Source organism: Podospora bellae-mahoneyi, chromosome 5 (genome assembly GCF_035222275.1).
Source record: "Podospora bellae-mahoneyi strain CBS 112042 chromosome 5, whole genome shotgun sequence".
Lineage (NCBI taxonomy): Eukaryota > Fungi > Ascomycota > Sordariomycetes > Sordariales > Podosporaceae > Podospora > Podospora bellae-mahoneyi.
Window position 1 is genome coordinate 1,720,631 of NC_085884.1, and position 24,892 is coordinate 1,745,522.

General features: G+C 53.2%; 8 protein-coding genes and 1 non-coding gene across 9 annotated transcripts; 4 read left to right on the top strand and 5 right to left on the bottom strand.

Moving 5' to 3' along the window:
- Positions 1 to 1,878: 1,878 nt before the first annotated feature.
- QC761_504660 (uncharacterized protein) lies at positions 1,879 to 4,896 on the top strand (the record flags this gene model as incomplete). The annotated part of the gene is made up of 7 exons (XM_062879693.1): positions 1,879 to 2,230; positions 2,291 to 2,302; positions 2,364 to 2,381; positions 2,437 to 2,488; positions 2,546 to 2,683; positions 2,737 to 2,910; positions 2,962 to 4,896. The coding sequence occupies 7 exons, from the start codon at positions 1,879 to 1,881 to the stop codon at positions 4,079 to 4,081; spliced, it is 1,866 nt and encodes a 621-aa protein (XP_062730852.1). The 3' UTR covers positions 4,082 to 4,896.
- QC761_504670 (uncharacterized protein) lies at positions 4,318 to 5,083 on the bottom strand (the record flags this gene model as incomplete). The annotated part of the gene is made up of 2 exons (XM_062879694.1): positions 4,720 to 5,083; positions 4,318 to 4,652 (listed from the first exon to the last, which is right to left on the bottom strand). The coding sequence occupies exons 1-2, from the start codon at positions 4,832 to 4,834 to the stop codon at positions 4,318 to 4,320; spliced, it is 450 nt and encodes a 149-aa protein (XP_062730853.1). The 5' UTR covers positions 4,835 to 5,083.
- A 1,834-nt stretch (positions 5,084 to 6,917) lies between these two features.
- On the bottom strand, positions 6,918 to 10,112 carry QC761_504680 (uncharacterized protein; the record flags this gene model as incomplete). Its single annotated transcript, XM_062879695.1, has 1 exon — positions 6,918 to 10,112. One exon carries the CDS (start codon positions 10,110 to 10,112, stop codon positions 6,918 to 6,920), a length of 3,195 nt encoding a protein of 1,064 aa, XP_062730854.1.
- A 2,090-nt stretch (positions 10,113 to 12,202) lies between these two features.
- On the bottom strand, positions 12,203 to 13,009 carry PRX1 (peroxiredoxin 1; the record flags this gene model as incomplete). Its single annotated transcript, XM_062879696.1, has 3 exons — positions 12,203 to 12,530; positions 12,592 to 12,915; positions 12,987 to 13,009. 3 exons carry the CDS (start codon positions 13,007 to 13,009, stop codon positions 12,203 to 12,205), a joined length of 675 nt encoding a protein of 224 aa, XP_062730855.1.
- Positions 13,010 to 13,663: 654 nt separating this feature from the next.
- FAT1_2 (long-chain fatty acid transporter fat1) lies at positions 13,664 to 16,725 on the bottom strand. The gene is made up of 3 exons (XM_062879697.1): positions 15,949 to 16,725; positions 15,120 to 15,880; positions 13,664 to 15,071 (listed from the first exon to the last, which is right to left on the bottom strand). The coding sequence occupies exons 1-3, from the start codon at positions 15,956 to 15,958 to the stop codon at positions 13,920 to 13,922; spliced, it is 1,923 nt and encodes a 640-aa protein (XP_062730856.1). The 5' UTR covers positions 15,959 to 16,725; the 3' UTR covers positions 13,664 to 13,919.
- On the top strand, positions 16,618 to 19,054 carry GPI17 (GPI transamidase component). The gene is made up of 2 exons (XM_062879698.1): positions 16,618 to 17,306; positions 17,366 to 19,054. The coding sequence occupies exons 1-2, from the start codon at positions 17,052 to 17,054 to the stop codon at positions 18,737 to 18,739; spliced, it is 1,629 nt and encodes a 542-aa protein (XP_062730857.1). The 5' UTR covers positions 16,618 to 17,051; the 3' UTR covers positions 18,740 to 19,054.
- On the top strand, positions 18,966 to 19,055 carry QC761_0078750. Its single transcript has one exon. It is a non-coding gene; the product is annotated as a tRNA-Phe (tRNA).
- A 553-nt stretch (positions 19,056 to 19,608) lies between these two features.
- On the bottom strand, positions 19,609 to 22,075 carry QC761_504720 (uncharacterized protein). Its single transcript, XM_062879699.1, has 6 exons — positions 21,537 to 22,075; positions 21,270 to 21,480; positions 21,206 to 21,214; positions 21,055 to 21,152; positions 20,481 to 21,001; positions 19,609 to 20,428 (listed from the first exon to the last, which is right to left on the bottom strand). The coding sequence occupies exons 1-6, from the start codon at positions 22,048 to 22,050 to the stop codon at positions 19,766 to 19,768; spliced, it is 2,016 nt and encodes a 671-aa protein (XP_062730858.1). The 5' UTR covers positions 22,051 to 22,075; the 3' UTR covers positions 19,609 to 19,765.
- QC761_504730 (uncharacterized protein) lies at positions 21,536 to 24,292 on the top strand (the record flags this gene model as incomplete). The annotated part of the gene is made up of 3 exons (XM_062879700.1): positions 21,536 to 22,659; positions 22,713 to 23,845; positions 23,912 to 24,292. Exons 1-3 carry the CDS (start codon positions 22,317 to 22,319, stop codon positions 24,290 to 24,292), a joined length of 1,857 nt encoding a protein of 618 aa, XP_062730859.1. The 5' UTR covers positions 21,536 to 22,316.
- Between the last annotated feature and the right edge of the window lie 600 nt (positions 24,293 to 24,892).

Genomic DNA, 24,892 nt, shown 5'->3' on the forward strand with positions numbered 1-24,892 from the left:
GAATATATGTCTCCTCCTCTCCTGTCCCGGTTTTCAGCATGTGTGGTTCGAGGGTAGGTCGCTGGCTCTTTGGGCGAGTGGCACCCTCCCACATGCAACCAATTAATATCGAGCCGTGTTTTGGGGGGCTTGGGTTGCACACAACGTGCCGCCGACCACAGTTTCGCACACCTAGACCTTTGCTGCTGCGAACTATTGTAACTACTGCACGCCCTGCATCCGCCCCCCTCACGAGCCTAGCCTCTCTCTATTCTCCCGACCCTGACATCAGGCGGGGGGAGGAGTGGGGGAAGCAAGCCACGATTCGGTAAATGTTTCTTCCCGTAACTCCCCTTAAAGTTCACAAATTAATACTCTACCGGTAGGGCAGAGAGAAAGCAGCTTCAACGCTTCCTCCCGCTTGCTTTGCCGGCCCCAGGTTTTGCCGTCCTTTGGGACTACAAAGCGAGTTCGACTGGCTGCACTGCTGACGATCTGGGTTACTCTGTAGCCATGCCCATCATATTAACCTGCCTGCACGTCGCCGCTGCCGCCGCATGGAGGCAGAGAGATTCCCAGCAGCTGGGGCAGGCCTGATCTGGTTCGATGGTCGATTAGTCGGGTCGTCGTCACGCAGGCCAAGAAAGCAACGACGAAATCCCGTGGATGATAGGCAGATAGCTGATGAGGTTTTGCGATACCGGCTCCGAAGGACGGGGGATGGGATGACAAGGACTTTAGCAGAGGGGCAGATCATCATTGCCTTTCCTCTCCCGGACAGGTTTCTCCTTTGACCTAGATTAGGTTACTTTTTTCCTGTTTATATGCCGTGCTTGTTGTACCTTACCCTAACCTACCTAAGCTCGGTCAGGTCTTCTTCTGGGATATGGTCCCCCTCATCACACACGGGTCCGGCTTACCCAAAACCGCCACCGTGCTCACACACACACAAACAAACTCGGATATGCACCTATGTATTGTCCATGGATATCTCCTCTCCCCCCCCCCCTTGACCAAGTTCAAAGGGTTCTGGATCGCCAAGATACGCCCGCACATCCACACACTACAGTTCACCTCCAATTCCATGCCTAGCGTCAAGCGGCTCACTCACAGCCGGAGTCACATCACGGCTCATGTCTCCGAGGCGGCGGCCGAGTTTTGATGTTCGGTCCCGGATAGTGAGGCTATCACGGTCAAAACCATAGATTATTGTCTTTTCGGGAGTTCTGGGCGAAGCAGGCAGCTAGGGTATCATTGCTTCCCCTTGCAAAAAAGCACTATGAGTTTTTCGTGGTGGTGGTGGTGGTGGTGTCGGGCTTCAACTTGACCTGTTTGGGGTGGGTTATCAGGTGGCTTGTTTTGTCAAGGAACACTGGGATGTGTGTGAGTGTGTGTGTGTGTGTGTGTGACGAGAAAGTTGTTCACCACCACATGGTCGGACGGAGATGTTGTGCTCATTTGCCTCCCGAGACACGACCTGGTGGATGGTGGAAAAGGAATTTTCTCTCTCTTTTGGGAGGCAAGGGTCATGTCTGGGAGGGGTCACTCATTCTGCTTGGACCAGTTTCGATGGGTGGTGGGCTTTGGGTGGAAAGGGGGAGGGGGTGATATTGAGGTAGGTAGCTGAGGGTTCAAGTGGCCGGAGTATAAAGATGAGTATTATCCCGATCTTCTGTTGGTTGTATGTCTCACTTTGTTCCTTGAGGTTTTGTGAGTACTACCTACCCTAGGTACTGAACTCTACAACCGTCTTCTCTTCCAACTTGAGCATTGCCCAAGGTTCAGAGGTTTTTATTTTCTTGTGTCCTTTGGACGGGTGCTACCAACCTGTGTTCCAATCGTCCTTGAAGTAACTGTCCGTTGAAGTCTCATCGGACAGTTTTTTTGGGGGTGAGGATCATGATGGTTACCACCAAGGTTGTCTCCAACATGCTTCTGTCCTACGCGGCTATTTTCCTGTGGTGGTGTCTCGTCCCGGTTGGTGGTGCGGTCGCTCTGGGTTCTTCCCTCGAGCAGCCTGTTACGCCGCTGCTGAGGCCGCGTTCACAGCGGCTACAGCCGAGACAGACGTGCAACACTGTGACGAACAGGCAGTGCTGGACCACGAGCCCGGCGTTCAATATCAATACTGACTGGGAGGCTTCGACGCCGGTGACGGGTGTGACAAGGACTTATACCTTTACGCTGACGGAGGTGAATAACTGGATTGGTGGAGATGGGGGGATCAAGGCGAAGGCTATGCTGGTGAATGGTATGTTTTTCTGTTCTATCGTACATTTCAAACAAGGTTGGAACTAATATATATGTCTAGGTCAATTTCCTGGTGAGTACCAACTTGATGGACAAATTAAGGAACAGTGATTCTGATTGGTGATTTTCGACAGGACCAACGATTACAGGCAGTAGGTTTGATTTTCTGACGTTAAAGCACAAGATTCAAAGGCTAACAAGCTACAGATTGGGGAGACAGAATCAATGTTACCGTCGTCAACAACCTCGTCAGCAACGGGTGAGTCGCCGTTTACGACTCAATTTGATGATCCCAACAGCTAACTGGTTGGGCTAGCACATCTATCCACTTCCACGGCATCCACCAAAAGAATACCAACAACAATGACGGCGTTAGTGGTGTGACCGAGTGCCCGATTGCTCCTGGGAGAAGTAAGACTTACTCCTTTATTGCGACGCAATACGGTACTGCCTGGTGAGTTCAAGCTGAGTTGAAGCAGCATGTACCAGGCGCTGATAACAAGCCAGGTATCATTCCCATTTCTCAGCACAGTATGGCAACGGTGTTCTGGGAGCCATTCGCATCAACGGCCCAGCATCAAGCAATTACGACGATGATCTTGGTCCGCTCGTGATTAGTGACTGGTATTACGGCTCGGCGTTTGCGCTGGCACACCGAGTCAACAGCCCTACGAATCCATAGTATGATAACCCCTGATGTTGGGTTGATCTGAGATGGCTAACCACCAGTAGCATCCCCGGCTTCCCCGGATCGCCACCTCCTAGTGACAACATTCTGTTCAATGGCCTGAACAGAAGAGCCAACGGTGCTTCGGGAAGCTATCGCAGGTTCACCCTCACGGCCGGACGAAAGCACCTCCTCAGACTCATCAACGGCTCAGTCCAAGCCAGTTTCACCGTGTCCTTGGTAGGACATTCCTTCACCATCATCGCCACCGACATGGTCCCTATCACGCCCGTCACGGTAACAAGCCTCTACATTGGCGTCGGCCAAAGATACGACGTCATCATCAACGCCAACCAGCCCGTAGCTAACTACTGGTTCAACACGACCTTTTCCTCGGCCCCCTGCGGCGGAGCGACCAACCGCCCAGCCATGATCTTTCAATACTCCGGCGCACCCACCGCAAACCCTACCTCCGCGGGAACAGCCCCCCCCGACTCCCGCTGCGCCGATTCTCTCAACTACACCCCCATCGTCAGCAAGTCTGTCCCCTCAGCCTCCTTCACAACAGGCAACACCCTCAATACCCACCTCCAAATCTCCACCACCGGCGGCATCTCCCGAGTCTACTGGCCAGTAAACAACACCCCCATGAAAGTAAACTGGAACAACCCAACCCTCGAGTACGTCAAAAACTCCAACACAGGCACCATGCCCGCAAACACAAACGTCATCTCCGTCCCTACCGCAAACCAGTGGACCTTTTGGCTTATTGTAAACAACTCCTCCATCCCTCACCCCGTCCACCTCCACGGACACGACATCCTCATCCTCGGCGCCAGCCCCGCCCTGGCCGCGCCGATCAACCCGACTAATCGGCTGAGGCCGTACAACCCCTCTGTTGATGGCCCGGCCTTGAAAATTGCGAACCCGACGAGAAGGGATACGACGATGCTGCCGGCGTGGGGGTGGTTGGCGCTCGCGTACCGGACGAACAATCCGGGGGCGTGGCTGATGCATTGCCATATTGCCTGGCATGCTAGCCAGGGGTTTAGTGTGCAGTTTTTGGAGCAGCTGACGAGTATACCGACGGTGATGAATCTGAATGAGTTGACGGGGAATTGCAATAATTGGGATGCGTTTTACCCGAGTGGGGCGCCGTTTTTGCAGGATGATTCGGGGATTTGATTTCTTGGGTTTGGGGGCTTGTTTTGTTTTTGATTTTTTTTTTTTGATTGGGGGCGGAGGGGGGCTGTTTACTACTGGGACGTGTTTGTCGGTTTCTTGAGCACCTTGTTTTTCTTAGTTCGACCGTGTATTTGTGCTCGAGAGTGAATCAACGCTGTATTATTGCTCCTTATTACAAACATGGTAACGAAAGGGGTATTGCAATCTCCTGTCTCTCTACGTCTCATGTTTCTCCATTACTTCTGCTCCTTCTTCCCAAACCCCAACCAACCCCCCGCCGCCTTCCCCCCATTCACCACCCCGCTGCCTACCGTCTTCCCTCCCTCAACAACACCACCAACAAGGGTATTCCCCGCCCCGCTGACGGCATTGCTGTTTCCCCCGGGGACATACCCGCCCTGACCATCCTTGCCCTTTCGCTCAAGCCTGTTGACTCCCTCCCTGGAGAGTAAATCGCCGACTGGTCTGCCCAGGCCGTCCTGGCCGAGCTGGGAGGAGGCAGTGGTGTGGATGTTGTCTTGGAGGGTGTCGACTTGGGAGATGCCGGTTACTTTTGTTTTGTCGAGGTTTTCTAGAGGGACGACTGGGTTAGTGGCTATAGTGGCTAGGAAGGGAAAGGGAAAGGGAACGGGATATACTTTTGGTGGTGTAGCTTGCTTTGTTGTCGCGGGTAAAGTAGCGGAGGTAGAGGTCTTCGAGGTAGGGAACCCAGGTTTCGTAGAGGGTGTTGTATTGGGTTTTTGTCCACTCCATTTTTTTGCTTGTTTTCGATGTTCCGATTTAGGGAAGATAAGGTAGGTAGGTCAGGTGCGTGTTGTTGTTGAATTAATTTTCAGTTTGGGTTTTGATATTCTAGGTAGGTAGGAGACGGGAGAATGGGAAACCAAACTTGAGGATGGATAGACCGAATGACCCCTTATTATGTCTGCTTTCTCGTCACCGACCCAAGCAATCTTGATTTTGGGCACCGACTTACACGCGAAGAAGCAAGTGTGGCTGCTGGGGGCAATGATGAAATGTGGCGGGTGGATGCTACGTCATGCTGGGATGACTTTTCCCTGTTGTGGATGTTGACGGGTGGAAGTCGCCAATCAACGGCAGGGACGTTGGCGATAGGAGGTGTCACAAGCCACACCTCCTTCATGATTGGGATTATAGCATAATTTTCGTTATTGGAGGATTTCTGGGTGCTGGAGAAAATATGATGAAAAATGGATATGATGGTAACCCTTTCTTCAAAGTTGCAGAGGAGAACAGTCACAAGCGTTACTCTACCCCGGCGGGGATTGGGAATAGGATTGACTGTGCCATTCGGGATAGCAGCCTTCCTAATCGCCCAAACTCGTAGACCATCTGCTCCATGCTCGATCTCAATTTCCGTGACAGCACAATCCGAGTGTTTCTGCCATACTTCCTACACTAGCATCACCGCAAAGCAAAAAGAAGGAAATCGGGCTTTGATATTCAAACTGACCTTTCCCAGTGCCAACAAAACAACCTTTTACGTAACCTGGGACGTACTCAGGCATCCCATCACAAAGGGAATAAGTTGGCCAGTAGAACGATAGTGTTGATGCCTCGGATGTCATTCCAGCGAATTGTGTACTCGATGCTGAGGATGAACCAAGCCATACTACCCAGTTGAAGAAGGTTCCAAACCACCACGCATATTTTCTGATATAATAGCAGTGGTTTCTCGGCCGAGTTTGAACTCTCACCGCTCCAACCTACCGACATTGTCTTGGCTCTGCAAATACATTCTGTGCCTGGCTCGGGATCAAGCAGCAAGCTGAGCCATGCTTGGCATCCATTGTAAATAGACACCGACTCGAATCCCGAGGCCGTAAAAGTCGGCGTTGCCCTCGAGGGGTTCATATATCCTGGACATGACTTCTTGCCGCGGCCAATAACCTACATCAGCAGGGAGGAAGCGGGAAAAGCCGAAGGGATGCAATTCCGATCACGAGAATTATCCCAGAGCCTCGTGAAGCGTCGTGCCTGTAAGCCACAAACCACTGGCCCTGCCTTGGCGTCGCAGGGGCAAACTGGAACACAAACTACATAGTTCTATTGCTTGGGAATCAATCAATCATATTTATCGAATCATATTTGAACAAACGACGCAAGTATCCCGGGCTCTCACTGTCTTCAAGAGACATTTTTCTCAGTCCAAACACTTACAAAACCTCCTTATTACAAACCATACTCTTCACAGCCTTCTAAACCCATCACCCTCGCTGTCCCGCAAGATCTGTTGAAAACGTATGCATATCTGAGAGGTGTTACTGGGCAAAGACAGGGTTGAGCTTTGTAAAAAGATCTAAAGACTGGAACTACTCTCTGTAATTAAAAGGCCGTATCGCTAAAAAGACCAGCACTAGCCAATTTCGAGCTTGCTGTTTCTCCTAAGTATCACCTAGCGGACAATAATCGGAGACTACGACACACTATCGGCGCTTGATAGGGAGTAACCAGGACCAAAGTTTGGTGAGTATTCGAGGCCGTTCTGCTTGGCGATATCGAGTTCAAGTTCCACAATGAACATATCAACCAGCGGCCAAACATTAAACTCGAGAAAATTACCACGCTTCATATTTCCCCCAGCTTTATACAAGCCATGCATACATACATACAATCGCCCCCCAAACCTCTCACCACCCCAATCTACCCCCCTTCTTCCTTACCCCAACCAAAAATGCAAATCAAATGTATTCGCCCAACATATCACCATCATCATCTTCATCCAAAAAAAGTTTACGCAATGCACAACCTAGCCAACATCTCCCCCCACCCCATAAAGTTCATTTCATTTCTATCAAACCCCCACCCCGCTTTTCTATGCTCTACCTCCAACCCCAAGCCCAACCTGCCCCGGCATGGCATTGAACCCAAGCCCACCACCGCCACCACCTCCTCCCCCAGAACTACCCGGCGCAGAAGGCATCGTGTTCGTCCCCGTCCTCTCTCTCATCCTCCGGCCTTCCATCAGACCTCTCAACCCCCTCTTCTGCAGTCCAATAACACTGCTCAGGTCACCAGTCCACGGCTCCCTCCCTGTTCCCCGCTCGCTGTCCATCTCGGAGCTCCATTCACTTCCCACGCTAGTGGTGGCGCTCAACTCATCGCTCGAAGGACGGGCGCCAGACACCGAGGTGCTAATCTTGAGCCCGGAAGCCCGCCCGGCAAGACCGCCCGTGGCAGAGTCCGCGTCGCTACCGGCAAAGCTGCTGCTGCTGGGCTGGCCATCAGGGCCAAGAAGGGCGTCGACACCGGCCGACACGGGGAAGAAGTTGGGGTTCAGGGTGCCGTCGATGCCCCGGCCACCGCCAGCCGCCATGGCCGTGGCGTTAAAGACAGCAGCTGCGTTGCGACTGTCGAGAAGGCTGTGGAGGCGTTCAATCACTGCTTCCAGGAGTCCATCGATTCGATACGGCCTGGCGATCTGCAAAAGACTGCAGAGAATTTGGGGTGTGCACAGCGGCGAAGAAGGTGCGGGCAGGGTTGACGTGTACAGGAAGTGAAGAAGAGCCTGGACGGTAAGGTATGTGTGAGGTAAGTACAGACACCTCGGTCGACTGTTGGGTGGAAGGGTGCGTGGCGTCGGCGCCGTGTTGATGGCCGCAAGATCCAGGGGTGGGGAAGAGACGGAGGATCCAGCTATGCTTGGCGCGAGGGTAGTAGTACTCGACGAAAACACAGACGATTGTCCAGGGCCTCGTCCACCCTGCGCTGAAACCGAGTTGGACCTTAGAGTGGCGGCATCACTGCCATCTTGCATCGCCGTCCCTTCTCGGAGTAGCTGCACAAAGTAAGGGCCCCACCTCCGGGCGACGATCCTCGAATTGATCGGTATCCTTTCCCCTCCAATGCAAAGAATGTCCATATCAGCCAGCTCCCTCAGTGCCAAGGCCTTCTCACCAAGCTCCTCGGCAGCACGGCTGTGATACCTTCCACCGGCCGTAACACCCGCTTTGCGCGACAAGCTAAGCCCAGGCCCAGTATAGGGGCTGCTGGCACTAACGAAGCCACTCATTGGTGCCGTCTTGCGAGGGTTGTCGTAAAAGCCAAAGGCTTCCAGTTCTACCATGCACACATTGCTGAAGTTTATCCTCCGATGATTGTAGTCGTCCACCAAACTCCTTTTCCTGTTGCCAAGAACCACAAAGGTGTTTCGTCTGTTCCAAAGAACACCGCGGTTCCAGCTTCCCTGGCTGAACACAGCTCCGCCGGCATCAATGCGACTCCACGTCAACGTCCGCAAATCCAGCGCCCAGAGAGCATATTCTTGCTTTGAAGATGTGAGATATGTGCCGCTCACAACGAAGTGTGTATCGATGACACCTCCGTTGGGAAACCTAAGCCCTGGCGGGGTGTAGGAGCCGCTCATCGGTCGTTCGCTAAGGTGGCCATCGCTGGACCTGATTTGGAGCTCGAGCTTGACGTCGAGGAAGTTGTAGTTGCTGTAGATGAGCATGCTCGACCCAGCTTCCCGGGCCTCCAAACTCGCTGCTGCAGCATCCTGCCGAGCACCGTTCGGATGTGTCTTTCCAACCTTGGCAGCCACAGAGGGCGGAAGGGGTGCAACCACGCTTCTATATGCGCCGCAGCTCTTGCCCAGCGGCTGTGTTGAAACCCACTTCAGACTCCGTAGGTTGAAGACGCTTATTTGCTCAATGTAATGGTTGGCCGCATCTTGCCCTCCCACCACGATCATCTCAGCACCGCCCGTGCCGTCAATGTTGATGCCGATGCGCCCCTCATTCGGATTCGCACTCGATGGATTGTGCTGCAGGGCCGATAGAGGCGCCCTGTGGGAGGCAAATGTGGCGGATGACGGCAGGATGCAGGCGCAATGCGCATAACGGCCTTGTGGGGCGTCCTGTGTTGGAATGTAGGTCCATTTTTTGGTCGGTATATCGTAGATGTAGATATCCGACATGACCGTGACCTCGGGTTGTTGGTCTTGGGGTATCGCATTTTTTTGGCTCGTCGTCGGAGACATGCCGCCGTAGCAAACCATCTTTGTATCACCAAGCGCGCACATTGAGTGGAAGTAACGAGGTGGAGGGATATCGCCAGTCGTTTCCAACTTTGTCCAGTGCCGGCGGATCAAATCCAATTCGTAGAGGTCTGCCGTTAAGGGCGCTGGTCTGCTTCTTGATAATATCCTGCCGCCAAAGACGTAGAGCTTATCCCCCAGAACCGTCGTGGTTGCGCCGACCAGAGGGTGTGGTTCCCGACCCGTGGTTCGGTGAACATTACACATCAGACCAGACAGGTGTGTGGAAGGTCCAGCAGGGCCACCTATGGTTCCTCCCACCGTACCCCCCCTCGCCTGACCCGAGTTGGGAGATGCTCCAGCAGAAAGAGGGCCATTACTTCTTGGCGTCAAGTTTTCACCACGTTCCTCTTGCCCGTCCTGCCTGGAGCCATTGTTTAAATTCCCATTCATGTTCGCTTCTTGATTATGATTGTCCCCTTGAGGTCTCATGTAGAGACCGCCGGCCTGTTGCTCCGCAGATGACGTCGAATCCATCGTTCCAGGCCTGTGATCTTTCTGTTCTTCAGTAGTTTCGGCGTCTAGAATCGTCGCCAGACTCCCCTGGGTGTGAGGATGTGCCAAAGGGGTCAGCGGGGATGCCGGGGAAAGCTGTGGCGGGGGCGGTTCGGGTAGGGGTTTCGATAGACTGTCTTGGAGGCTCAAATTCCGAGCATGGTGAGTTGGGCGAGCGCTCCTTGGAGGATTGGAGTATTGTCCCGGGGTTGGTTGTCTCTCGATCGTGGGAACAACAGTTTCCGAAGGCCGTCGAAGTCCAACAAGAGAGGGCTTCCTCGTGAGCCTCGGCCAGTCGTCTCGCGTGGGCGCAACCTTTTTGATGCCTCGGAAGGCAGATGTGATGATTTCTGAGGGGGATTTGGATGGTGAACGTTCGTCAGTCTCAGAGTCAGAGAAGCGGCTCAGATCCTGAGAGTCGGCCTGCTGCTGTCCTGATGATTTGCCGAATGTTAGCCCAAGTCCAGAACCCGACATGTCGTCCACAAAGCTGTGCCGCACAGCTGGACACACGACTAGGGCTAGCAGCCAAGCGAGGAGGCTCTTTCAGAGCGACGCAAAGGGCAAAGGAAGGTGAACGGACAAATGTCCGGCAGCGCCTTGGTCAAGGCCGGTATAAGTAGAGGTAGAAATGCAAATAGGTGTCAATATAGGTCAGGGGGGTCAAGTAGAGAGCCAAGGCAAGTGACAAGATGACGTGTCGAAGAGGGGAGATGCCAGTGGTAGTGTAAAGGGGAAAACTCGGGGCAGCGGTTTAGAACAACCCGCCACCAAGGCACAGGCACAGGCGAGGCGCGGTGAACACTGTCGGTCAACCAAAGGCCGGCAGTCCTGATCCCAGTCGTGGAGTTTTGCTGACGGGGGCCTGAGGACTAGGGGGGGCTAGGAAGCCGTCGCCGGTCGGTCGGGTGTCCCTGGCTAGCAAACGCTCCCGGGATCTCGGGTGCTGCTGTCTCCTGGTTCGGACCGCAACACAGAGTAGTGACGAGGAACCTTGGTGGTTTCGTGAGAGGACAGGTGAGGCGATAGGTGGACAGGAGAAGAGGGACGGTGAAGATGCAAGGCAACAGGAAAGATATGAGTGGGGGTTTGCAATGGAATGCTGTCTAGCGCACAAAAGGGCTCTGGAATACCAAATGACAAGGAGAGAGACTGGGGCATTTGCAATGGTGACGCCGCCACTGTAGCCGACGACAGACGGGTAGACAGACAGAACACAAAGGCCGAAAACCAGGAACATACCTCTCTCTCTCTCTCTCTCTCTCTCTCTTTCTCTCTCTCTCTCTGGATCACCACGATGTGTGTGGGTTTGTCTGCGGCACACAGTGCCTTGCGACGTTGCAGTGCTTAATTTCCGCGACAGGCCTGGATGGGGATGCGATTTGCGCGCGGTGAGTCGAGGTGTTGATAGGATGAAAGAGTCGAGCGTGATGTCCACCGCCTGCCCTTGGTGTGCAGTGCGGTCCAGCGGTCTCGAGGGCACGGACCGGACTGGCGTTTGATCTCGTCGGTCGAAGGTGGAGTTGTGTTCTGTGAGGTCTGTGAGGCCCCTCACCACCAGGTACAAGGCACAAGGCACAAGGCACAGTTCTCTCTGTTGCCGCCGGCGGGCACACAAAGGAAGTATGTTCGTATGTACGGGTGAGTCAATTGGGCAGTCCCAGCAGTCATGTACGGTTCAATGATGTGCGCAGATTGGACATTCATTCGCAGGCATGGGAAGCATTCGAGAATTGTGGGGATGCCACCACCACCTCAAGTGTCTGCAACAAGGGGCTCAATTCAATATATCGACGCACGGATCAGTGCGTGGTCTGCCACCCGTCCTCGGTTAAGCGAGCTCTCCTGCAGCCAGACCTTCCAGACTTTCCATATGCCTGGGCCTTTGTTTCCTTGGATATAGCCGACGATATGTTGGCACGATTGGTCAATCAAGAGAGCTTTCGGTGAAACTGAAACGTCCAAAGTACTCTGTGTGATGGCGGTAAGAAACACCTCAACCGGGCCATTTTCACACCATCCCTTCTGCAGTTGGTCAAGAAGCCTCCTGAAAATGCTCGGAAGTCCTCCCAAATAGGAAGGCCATCACACGAATCAGCAGTGAGTTCTCGCAGTGACAGGCACCTCTCGTCTGACATGGCGTTCCATGTGATGAACCAGGTATCGATCTTTCCTTTCTACCAATGTGTTTCAAGTCTCGGCAAGGTCATGTCATTAAGAAGCAGCATTTTAATCATATAGCTCCGCAATAGGAGCGAGGACCTTGATGGTTTAAGGCAGACAGAAACAATTACAATTTCCACTAACAGAGAACTGGAGTTAAAAAAGGCTCATATTGCTCTACATCTCAACAACGGCCTAGATTAAGCAAATAGCTTCCATAGAAGCTCCGCCAGAAGAATTCCCTTTGGTCCCTGTTCCCTGCCCATTCAAACGCCTGTCAACAATCCCTGACCTTTTCAAATCGGCGCCGACTTTTTCTTTGACTTCATTATATGCGTAACGTTCTGATATCATCGCCCCATTCCTAAACACCACACCATATCCTTCTCCGTCCGTGATCCCATTTAGTCAATCTCGGGGAGAGGGGTGAAGCGGAGGTAAGGCTTGACGGCACGGAGGTTGGGGAAGAGCTTGGTGGCCTCGTCGCCCTTGATGCTGGGGTGGACAATGACATCATCACCGGGGACCCAATTGATGGGGGTGGTGACCTTGTGCTTGTCACCGGTCTGGAGGGACTGGATGACACGGAGGATCTCGGCGCTGTTGCGGCCGGTGGAGGCGGGGTAGGAGAGGATGCAGCGGATGGTCTTCTTGGGGTCGATGAAGAAGACGGAGCGGATGGTGAAGGCAATGCCCTTCTCATCGACGTTGGTGGTGTCCTGGTAGTCGATCCTATGGTTACACATGTCAGTGAGTGCTTGTGGTATTGTTAGCACAGGTAGGTCCAGCTCACATGTCATAAAGGTAGGCGACCTTGCGCTCCTTGTCGGCAATGATGGGGAAGTTGACCTGGGAGCCGGTGACGTCCTTGATGTCGCTGATCCAGCCCTCGTGGCTGCCGAGGGTGTTGGCAGAGAGACCGATGAGCTTGACGCCGCGCTTGGAGAACTCAGGCTCGAGGCGGGCCATCTCACCGAGTTCGGTGGTGCAGACGGGCGTGTAGTCCTCGGGGTGGGAGAAGAGGATGACCCAGTTGTCGCCAATGAACTCATGGAAGTCAATGGGACCCTTGGTGGTCTCGGCCTGGAAGTTGGGGGCAATGGTGCCCAGACGGAGGCTACATAAAAGTAAACAGTTAGTTGCCTGGCACGATGAAGCAAGATGGGGAGCTGGTGAGAGGGAACATACGGTTCGTTGCGCTCAGCAGCCATTGGGAAGGTGTTTGGGTATCTTCACGTTAAAGTAGGGTATAGAAGACGAAGAAGACAGGCTGGAGATGCGAAGAACAGGAGAAAGGAGAACTACGTATGAGGTGATGGAGGGGCAGACCGTGGGCATTTAAACTTGCAGCAGCTCCTGTGAACGGTGGGTTCCTCCGACTCCTTGGGCCTCCGACTCCTTGGGCCTCCGACTCTCCTCAGCTCGCCTGGATTAATAAAGCGGCTTTTTACTGGGCCTCGCTACGCGTGACAATGGCTGGGCTGGCAAGTGACCGAAGACATTCTCGTCCCATAGCCATCCATTCACGCCTTTGATCCCCGCGACAGCCCGAAACCAGCCGTCACAGAAGCTGCGAGCTCTCCTCCTGGGCGGTCCGACGCGGGGCATCTTGGGGGAGATTTGCCCCTCCATCAGCTTGACGTGGGGTAGAGAGCTGCCCCTCAGTGTCCGAATTGGGATTGGCGGCGCATTGCGCGATCAAGCACGCCCGTGATTGGTCCCGAAGACGACGTAAAATATTATGTCATTTGGAGTGTGTTGTCGCAACACTCACAACGCCATAGTGGGGGGTTGCACTTTGGTGGTGATTATTGACAACGCCAATGTTGTCTGGGTGGATGGAGGCGGGGGCTATTGAAGTCATTCTTGGCACTCTCGTTTCGAGTGGGTTCGATACCTACATCGCCATCCGCATATCGGAGCATCGGTTGCCGGTGGCTTGCTCACATGGCACCCAGAAGAATGGGGGTGTCATCATATACGCAATAGGTCATTACTCTACAACAGTCTCGGGTATCAAAGTATGATGATCGACAGAGGAACAATGTCAATAAAGAAAAAAGGGCCATAATGAAACTCCAAGCGCCCGCTGGAAACCGTCCTCGCAACACCCTCCCGTCGTCAAAGCTTCACCTTGCCGCCCTGCAGCGAGCTCCAATCATTTGGCCCAAACCTCTCATATGATGCCCCCTTCAACCAGAAGATATCATCACTGCCAGTCTTGCTAGGATCCACGCCCTCGTTTCGCAGGCCGACCTTTTGCTGCTTGTTTGTCCCGGTGCTCTCGAGCGACCCATCCTTGGCGACTCGGAGGAAAAGAGGCAACGCGTATCTGGGCAGGTTGGCCCTTACATGCTCCGCCAGCGTCTTGAGCGTCTCGCTGGTAGGAACACCGTCATGTCCCAAAGCCGAGGGCTTGAAAACCACGGCTGCGCATCCAGCCCGGCCCTCATGTCCCGGAATCTCTACGCCATACACATTTGACTCTTGGATTCCTGGATGAAGTCCCAAGATATGAGCCACCTCAGCGGTCGACACATTCTCACTCTTCCACCTGAAGGTATCGCCGATTCGGTCGTTGAAGTAGATCCTGTGCTCGCCATCTCGACGAACCACATCACCAGTCCGGAACCAAGCATCGCCTTTCGAAAAGACATTGCGCATGATCTTCTTGGACGTGGCACCCATATCGCCGTAGTATCCCTGAAACCTCGCCTCTACATTCTTCGCCGGGAGCGAAAAGAGCAATTCGCCTGGCTCGCCCTCCGGTGTTCGCACGCAGAATCCAGTCTTGGGATCTCTGAGTGGCAATTCCGTCTCATGATCAACCTCGACGATGGCGATAGATCGGCCAACAAGCAGGTTGTACAGGGCGCCAGCCCGTCCTACGGAGCCCATGCTGAAGTCGTTTCTGCTCACGTTCCATGTTGCAAAACTTCCCTCGGTGGCGCCGTAGAACTCGGCAATCGTCTCAATGCCGTACCGCTCCTTGAAGGCATTCCACACGTCGGGCCGAAGACCGTTTCCAAAGGCGACCCGGACTTTGTGCTTCTTGTCGAGGTTCTCGCCCGTGACGGGATCCAATTTTGTTGGGGCCGAGAGCAGATATCTGCATGTTTCGCCGACGTATTGGATGATCGTGGCATTGTGTTTTCGGACGTCGTCCCAGAAGTGACTAGTGGAAAATTTCCTGCTCATGGCAAATGTAGCGCCCACGTTCAAAGTGTGAGCAAATCCCAGCAGCATAGCCGTCGAATGGTAAAGGGGCATTGCCTATTGTGGTGGTCAGTGAAGCTTCCTCGCTATAGATATGGCACCTACAGTGTAAAACACATCATTCTTGCCCGTGCCAACCAATCGAGATGTAAAACCACCAACAACAGCAACCTTGGCCCAAGAAACAATCGCGGCCTTGGGTAAACCTGTTGTGCCGCTTGTGTAAATAAGTATGCCCATTGCCTCGCCCGCCGCACCACTCCGCAGCTCATCCGCAGGCCTGATACCATCAAACGCCAACATCTGACTCTCCAACTGTGGTGTCACAACTTCAAACATGGTTCCGCTCAGCTCGAACTTGACATCCTCCCCAACGTTTCCAGCCACGGTAGGGTCGATCAGCATCAACCGCGCGTTCGCCCTCTTGACGCAGTGAACGAGTGCCGCACCGGTGAGGTTGTAGTTGATAAGTGCCGGAACAGCCCCGATAGCCCACAAAGCCAGCAACAAGAAAATAAAAGTGTCGGTATTCTGGAAGTCAAGCGCAACCATCTCCCCCTTCTTCACACCCCGGCGATCCTTGAGAAAATTGGCATAGCGGAGAACTGTGTCGTAGGCTTGCGCATATGTGTAAGTCATGTCTTCAAAACGAAGGAAAACGCGGTTTTCTGAGGACTTGGAGGTGGCGAGGTCTTCGAGGCGGTAAAAGAAGTTGACACGATCACGCTGAGTCCACCATGCCACGTTTGCTACCGTGGGCAGGATAGACTTCAACAAGTGCAGATCGTAAGAGACCTGCCATCGAGCATTCAGATATGCTGCGGTGGCCGTCAAGGCCGAGGCGGCGACTGGAAGAGATACCGGCACTGCGGGCTGTCAGATATCAAGTTGTTGTACCAAGAACTGCGATGCATGTGAATCGGAAGCAGCTTACAAGCAGCCATGATCGCGTTTTTTTTTGGCTATTTCGAGGTCGCTAAACTGCTAAAACAGCACTGATGAACCTCGAAAGCGAAATGGTATTGCAAACAGGAAGGATTAAAGATCTTTATATAAAAACGTGGTGTCAATAAAAAGGCAAGCAACGTCGCAGCGGGCGAGTGGAATGTTGACCCTAACTTCAGATCCGGCAAGTTGGTCGTGGTTGATCGTACCTGGAACTTCTTAACGGCACTAGCAGGGATTGGTCAGATACAGCGCCGTCATCGACGGTTGGTTCCGCAAACTGACGTTGTTAAACGGAAGACCAAAGTTGAGGTGTGGTATGGAGATATATATCAAGTGAGTGACAGATAGGGTGACACAGCATTCCTTATACCTCAATATCGGACTGCGTGGTGTCGGGAGGCGGTCACGAAAGCCGCCGGTAGGAACGGGCTGATCGTCTCGTTCAACGACCCCGATGCAACACAGGCCACTCGACATGCCTCCATGCTCTTCAAATGGACCTCGGTTCGTATGTACGCCACTGGGCGAGAGCCAAGGAACTTCCCATTTAAACTGGGCTGGTGCTCGTGGTGCCTCGCGAGATCCGGATAGGCCGAAGCACACGTTGAGAGTGAGAATTGTCACTCTTGGACCGCTGTCGTTCATGTGTGCCACTGAGAAACAACGCCGTCCGGTTCCTATTGAACCTAGCATCCCAGGTGGTCGGGTAGTAAGTATACTTGTACCTAACCAAGTGATGTTCAGGGTCCAAGTGTATGGGTTGACATTCAAACGGCGCGCAGTGCATGGAAGCGGCATCGAAGCTTTGACCATGTGGACCCATCGCGTTGGCTCAAGAGCTTCGACTCCGTGTCGCGAATGACGAGGCGCGGCGGGTTTCAACGTTGGCCTCCCGTTGCCGTTGCCATGCCCGACACCCGTTTATCGTTATCTTCACGTGCGTACCTGAAAGTGTCTAACCAGACTGGGAAATTTGGCTTTAATTGCTGCAAGCATTGTGTCGCGCTGGCGCATTCGTGGTGAGGCGTGTTCCTCTCGAATCAAGGCGCCGGCAACGAACTCGATGGACGCCGCCGAGTCCGCATCGCCATGTCTGCTCAACCACTCCCCAGCAACGACAATGACGTTTCCATCGCAACGATAGCCCCCAAGCAAGAAGCGCCAACTTCATCCAAAAAACTTCCCCCGCCAGAGAAGCCGTCTGACGTGCGCCGGCGCAGCCATGTCATCCTCTCCTTTTGGCTGATTGTCCTCCTTTTGGGTCTCCCCATATGGTGGAAGACCACCACCATATACCGCGCCGATCTTCCCTTGGAGGACATGTTAGAATGGGCAGACGGAAAGGTTGGCAGTTCCACGGCCTGCTCCAAAACTGACTGCTAACGCTGCCCGCCATGTTCTAGGCCTGTCGCCCTGTCTTCCCCCTCCGCATCTCGATACAAGCCACATCGCTTCAGGATCAAGAAGCTCAAAACCTACTTCGGCTGACCCAGCACGCCCTTGATGATCTTAATGATTTCGCCGGGCATCATCTTCGTCTTCAGATGGGCGATGAGAAGCAGGATTCGGCCGACAATGGCAGCGCCTTGACTATTCGCCTCACTCCAGGCGAGGGCACAACCGCAACGCTTGATCCATACGAACCTATTCTGGATATCACCTACCCACAAAACACGATACCCTCTCCAACCGCTTCCTCGTCGGCGCTTGCCACATATATCGCAAGTCAGCTAAGGACCACTTTCGCTGAGGAACAGGCCACCATCTCGTACCTCCTCTCGACGGACTCGATGCCCTCGGAACACAGGCCGCTTGGATTATCGCCAGAAACCGCCGAAGCTCTTGCCAAGCGCACGACAAGATCCTTGAAATATGCGCCGACTTACCATCTTACCTTCTCTCTGTTTACAAGTGGACCTCTACCAAGTAGCTGGGATATCGAGACCGCCATCGAAGAGTACATGAAGCCCGTGCTGGACGTCCTCTCGCCGATTCACAATTTTACGATCGATACCCAGGTACAACTATACGCTTCACCTGGTGTTCAGAACGAAGTTCTCAACAAGGAGGATTTGTCCTCTTTCATCAACGCCGCGGAATGGCCACTGTCGCCCTCCATCGGTGGTGCGCCAACCATCAACTTCATTGTGTTTGTGGGGAACCAAACCATCGCGTCCCCTTCGCAGGAGGCTGCGCCGACCTCCCATTCATGGCTGATCCCCCAATGGGGCACCGTCTTTCTGCTGTCCCTCCCTGGCGACACCACCCACGTCGCGGCCGCCACCCTCAAGCAGCCCCTTTTGACATTCACCTCTCACCTCTTGTCACTCACCGGCACCCCCGAGTCAGGTTCTCTACCCCTGCGCCTCTCCACCCTCGCGCGTATCCGGTCTGCCGACCTGCTCCTCCGTGCCTCGTCCACCCTTGGATCTCTGGCCCGTCTTGCCATGGCTCTTCCCTCCATCTCAATCCCGAGTAGCGTCGCAGACGGCGTCACAAAGACCATGTCGCACTTGCGCCTCGCTTGCGACAACCTAGGCGGCACGGAAGGACTGGCTCACGCGCGGATTGCAGAGGCTGAGGCGGAAAGGGCGTTTTTTGAGAAGAGCATGGTTGGGCAGTTGTATTTCCCTGACGAGCACAAGATTGCTGTTTACCTGCCGCTATTAGGGCCGGTGGCGGTGCCGTTGGTTATGGGGTTAATTAACGAGATTAAGGCTTGGAGGAAGAGGAGGAGGGAGAGGGCTGAGAAGGGGGCTGAGAAGAAGGGGGAGTGAGTAAATTATGGGGATAGCGAGCATGTTTTTTCTATGTTGCTGTTATTTCTTTGTTTTGAGTATGCATTATAGGAATGGAATGGCATAAAAATATGATGGCTGTAGGATTTTGTGTATATGGACTTGTGTATTGTTGAGGGGAAAGATATTAGAGTTCTGGGCAACTGATACTGTTTGGAAAGTAGCTGCAATGATGTGTGGAAGTTCTTAGTCAGAAATCATCGAAGCGGGTTTAGCTCAGTTGGGAGAGCGTCAGACTGAAGTTAACTTTAGGAAGTCAATCTGAAGGTCGTGTGTTCGATCCACACAAACCGCATCTTTTGCCATTTCTCCAAAACTGATTGGGATTTTTCACTTTTGTATTGTTCAATATTTTTATGATTTTCCAAGTTCATACATACTTTGCCTTTTCAGGGTGAACGTGGCGCAATGGTTTGACGCGCAACCCGGTAGTAGGGTAGGGGGTGTTGCCGAAGGAGATGAAAATATTGGCCATCAGCACCAAAACTTTCATAACAGCATATTCTTGCCCAAACCGTCACATACGACCATAGACAGCTGAAAATACGGCATCCCGTCCGCTCTGCCCGAGTCAAACGGCTGATCGCCAGATTAGTACTCAGGTGGGTGACCACTGGGGAATCCCTGGTGTTGTATGTTTTTTGGTGGCTTCTTTGACTCAGCTTAATGCCGGGTGAGGACTTTGGAAGGAGGTTACTGATCAGGTCTTTGCTTATCTGGTTCATGTTGATCTTTTGAGGAGGTAGTTCAGGGCTATAAATCAACTACCTATCCTAACCATCTGTATTTGGGAATCACATAGTTGCTGTCTACCTCTCTACCCTTTTGCTTGCATCTTGAAATACTATCCAATTAAACTACCTAGGTACGCTTACTTGGCGCAGGTCTATTGATAGCAGTTGAACCCATACGTCTTTTCAACAAAACTTTTAAAATCCCCACTCCAAAAACTCGAAAGCAATCCACAGTCCCCAACCCTCTCAGTCTTGGCCACACAGCAGGTACTCATGCCGTCCCCTCAAGCCTCCTCTGCTTAATTAACAACGCCAACACAAACGCCGACGCAGAGAAGAAAAACGACACCCCGTGACTCCACCACAACCCGTCCACATAACTCTCAACCACCGCCTTTTGCAACACCCCCGTCGCCCTATCAACATAATCCACATCTGACACCGTCTCAGCAATAACCTTTGCAATCTCCACCGCCCCAAACCCAAGTCCGGCAAGCCTATTGAACAGAGTCCTTCTCAGAGCAGCCTTCATAACCGCATTCGACACTGAAAGTCCCATTGTCAAAGCGATGGTGCTAGAGAGATACATGAACGAGATCGAAGGTGCCGCGTGGGCGGGGTCGACGACGGCTTGAAGGGAGATGAAGACGGCTGACTGGGCGATGCCGGTTCCGAAGCCGCTGGGAAAGATGTAGAGGGATTCCCAGACGTTGGTGTTGCCGTGCCAGCGGAGCATGAGGAGGAGGTAGGAGAGGGAGGAGAAGGTGACGGCGAGGATGATGAGGGCCTTGTAGCGGCCGGAGCGTTTGATGAGAATGCCGGAGAGGACGCCGCCGATGGCGTTTCCTGCTACGGCTGGGATTAGGTGGGCACCGGCTGAGGAGGCGGAGGAGCGGGAGGTGATTTGGAAGTAGAGGGGGACGGAGAACATGAGCTGGGTGAAGTGTTAGTGATTTTTATACCTGAATTGTTTCAGGAAAACTTACTCCAAGCTGGGCGGCTGTTTGAAGTCCCAAAATCAGGTAGGAAATAACGGCATCCCGCTGATGAAAGATCTCCAGTGGCAGGATCGGCTCCTCTTGGCGTTTTTCGACTGCAACAAAAACAGCAATGAGCACAAAGCTGAAGCTGATGAGACTAATCGTGATGGGAGATGACCAGGGTAGCTTGGCACCGCCTAGCTCGATGGGTGTGAGTAGGGCGAGGATCATGAAGGCGAAGATGAAGGACCCCTTGAAGTCGATCCGGCTGAACTTGGATTTCCGGATTTCGGCCTCGGCACTGCTGGTCGAGACAGAATCCGAGGTTGGCTCAGTGTGGCTCGGCAGATAGATTGCAACGAGGATGATGGCGCCCAGGATGATGGGGACTTGCCCGAAGAAAGACCAGCGCCATCCGATTACATCCACGAGCCAGCCGCCGAGAGGACCGCCGATAGATCGACCAAATGTAGCCACTAGATTGACGTAGGCGCGCCATTGAGCGACCTCTCGGATGGGAAGGAGATCTATTTGTTGTTAGTGATTGTGGTCAAAGCTTCCGGCTGTGCACCATTCCTACCAGTGATCAAGATTGACACCAGCGAAGCCATGCCAGAGGCGCCAGCCCCTGAAATGACTCGGCCAAGAATGACCTGGCCCATTGTCTGGCCGATGCCCCTGTTTGTTGTCAGTATTTATTTACCTCTTTTGCTGAAAAACAGCAAACTCACACAATAAAACTGCAGATGGTCAGCTATTGCTTCTTCTTAACAATCAGCCGGGATTTCAACTTACCAACCAAAAACGAAAATGGCATAGGCAAAGGTGACGAGCGTCTTTCTGCCGTAGATATCACTCAACTTTCCGTAGAGTGTCTGCGTTGCCGCGCCGGCGATGGCAAAACCGGTGATCAGCCATGTCGAGTTGCCCAAGTCGTTGAACTCGGAGGCAATGTTGGAGTGCGTGGCCAGCAGGATGGAGCCGTCGCAGTGAGCAACAAAGATGCCTGAAGATTTTGAGTCTCAGCGTCATGAGTTTTCTTTGAATTGGGAAGGGACGAACCGATGAGCAGGACTGAAATGATGCGAGCCACCTGTGTTCTCAAGATGCCAGTCGCAATCTCCCCGCTGCGCACACTTTCTTCATCCACGCCGACCTTCTTCACAACACTCCCATTCTCACTGATTGGAAGCGTCTCAGAGTATGGCGGCGTCTCACTGATAACTGGCACATTGCTGAGAAGGGGCGACTGCTCGGTTGGTTGGCCACTTGCTGGGTCTGAAATTCGTGCCATGGTTGCTCCGCCAAACAATGGACTGCAACTGATCAGTTTTGTCGATGCAGTTATCACAAAGTTTTCCCAAGAAGAAAAATCAATCGCGCTTCTGCCTTTAGCTCGTGGCCGGCCTCGGCCAAAAATCCGAAATAGTCGTCCCTGGAAACAAAGACTTGTCGCCGGCCGGTGTGGTACAGCTCGGGCGATCACGACATACAAAAGGCAATGTCGCAAGGCTCGTTTGGTGGCATTTACCCCATCTTCAGGGGCTCTGCGAACTGCTAATGCAGCTGCAAGCATGTTTGACAACACCACACGAAGCCATCCGGGATGTGGGGGTCGGTGGTGGTCAACAGCGAGTATTGGTCTTTGCAATTGCCGCGAACTATTACGCAATCAACAAGGCAGAGCTAAGAACCATTCCTCGGCAACCTCACAATCACCGGTCCACCGGTCTGGTGCCAATCAGAGAAATGATAAATATGAATCAAATGTCTCTCCATGCTTCTTAGATATCTGTCACCTCATCAACCTCTTTGCATTGGCCCCCGAAGTGACTTGTCGCCATGCGTTTCTCAGGAGCTGCACTTGCAGCAGGTCTGCAATTGCCCACGGCGGCTTTGGCCAGCCATGGCAGCCAAAAGCCGTTGGGAGATGACCGGCTGGACAGCACACCGGCAACCAAGGGGGGCAAGCAGCCAAATATTGTCTTCATCCTGACCGATGACCAAGATTTGCACATGAACTCCCTCGACTATGTCCCCCTGATTAAGAAGCACCTTCTCGACGAGGGCACCCTCTACAAGCGCCACTACTGCACCACAGCCATCTGCTGCCCCGCCAGAGTGTCTCTCTTAACCGGCCAGCAAGCTCACAACACGAATGTCACCGATGTCAACCCTCCACATGGTAAGATTCCTCTCACTACGCTGTGCCGGGCACGAGCTTACCAGATATCCCAGGTGGCTATCCCAAGTTCATCAATCAAGGGTTAAACAACAACTACCTCCCAATCTGGCTTCAGGAGGCCGGCTACAACACCTACTACACCGGCAAGCTGTTCAACGCCCACACTGTCGAGAACTACAACTCGCCCTACCCGGCCGGCTGGAACGGCTCCGACTTTCTCCTGGACCCATACACCTACAACTATCTCAACTCCTCCTTCCAACGGAACCAGGACCCCCCCAAGAGCTACGAGGGATTCCACTCTGTCGACGTCCTCGCGGAGAAGTCCCTCGGCTTCGTCGACGAAGCCGTCAGAGCTGACCGCCCCTTCTTCCTCGGCATCGCCCCCGTCGCTCCCCACAGCAACGTCAAGTCGAACACTCTGGGGGATGACGTGGGCGACGACTGGGGCAACCTCCCCGACATTGAGGAGTTCGCCAAGTTCGGCCCCCCCGTCCCGGCAAAGCGCCACGAGCATTTGTTCAAAGACGTCAAGATCCCCCGGACCCCCAACTTCAACCCTGACAAGCCGACGGGGGCGAACTGGGTCCGGCTTCGCAAGAAGCTCAACCAGGAGAATATTGACTACAATGATCACTTTTACCGCCAGAGGCTTCGCACCCTGCAGTCGGTCGACGAGCTGGTTGCTTCGGTTGTGGAGCGGTTGGAGGAGCATGGCGTTCTGGATAACACGTACATTTTTTACACGACCGATAATGGGTATCATATCAGTCAGCATCGTCTTAATCCTGGGAAGGAGTGCGGGTTTGAGGAGGATATCAACATCCCGCTTATCATTCGCGGTCCTGGCGTGGCGAAGGGGGTGGTTTCGGAGATTGTGACCACGCACGTTGACTTGGCGCCTACGATTCTTAACATTGCCGGTTTGCCTCACCGAGCGGACTTTGACGGTGAGGCGATTCCGCTGAGTCGGAAGGACATTGAGGACACGGTCAAGACGAGACACGAGCATGTGACGGTGGAATTTTGGGGGTTTGCTGTTTCGGAGGGGGGCAAGTTGTTTGATGAGGATGAGGAGAGGTTGACGCTGAATAACACGTACAAGGGGTTGAGGATTCTGGGGAGGGGGTATAATTTTTATTACGCGGTTTGGTGCAATAATGAGCATGAGTTTTATGATTTGAGTGTGAGCCCCCCCCCCCCACCTTCCCTTTTTTTCCCTGACATGGGCAAAGATGCTAATGTTGGAAAGACTGACCCCTACCAAATCAACAATCTGCTTCATCCTACGACTACCAAGCCCAAGACTCTTCTTGGGGTGGAGTTTCACAAGGTGATTGCCCGGTTGGATTCTTTGTTGTTTGTGCTCAAGTCTTGCAAGGGGAGGACTTGTGTCAGGCCGTGGGAGGCGCTACATCCGCAGGGGAATGTGGCCAATTTGCATGATGCGCTCGGGAAGAGGTTTGATGTTTTTTATGAGCAGCAGCAGAAGAAGGTTAGGTTTGATAGGTGCGAGTTGGGGTATATTGTTGATGCCGAGGGGCCGCAGTTCGAGAGGGATGGGGTGGTGTATAAAGCGGGGGCGGGCGGGGGGTATAAGAGGGGGGGGATCAGTTGGAGTGAGTGGACTTAAGGGGGGGCAAGGCCGTGGAAATGTAAACATATGGTCATGATTATTTGGGCGGATGATGAGGGTTGAAGTCTATGATTCTGGAAAATGGTGTTTGAGAGCTGATAGGAATGAAGTAAAAACTGTGGGCAAATATAGGTATGGTCTGAAGTGTTTCTCTGTTGACTGTGTATCTAAGTAATTTGGTAAAAAAGCCTCTTTGAGATTAAGATGGCGACTGGAACTGTCAAGATGGTCGACATCAATAGAAAGGTAAGGTAGTCGGTCTGTCAAGGCATCTATAAATACCAAATGTTCATGCAATTAACGACTCTATTCCTTCTGTTCATAATATGTTAGCGGTCCAGAATTATGTCCGTCCCCAACAAGTCATCCGCACACACCGCATGTATTTATCCAGAAAACCTCCGAGAAACCAACAGTCAAAATTCGGAGAAGACTCGGGGTAATCCCACCTCACCTCTGTTACCCCGCGGGGCTGTGACCCTCTTGTGATATCTCACCGCGAGAGTGGACACTTCAAAGCCAGAACTGGAATCACATTCTTCAGTCCAAACTACCTTGGCTTTATCATCAAGCACTTGATCTTCTTGCCTAAGCAAC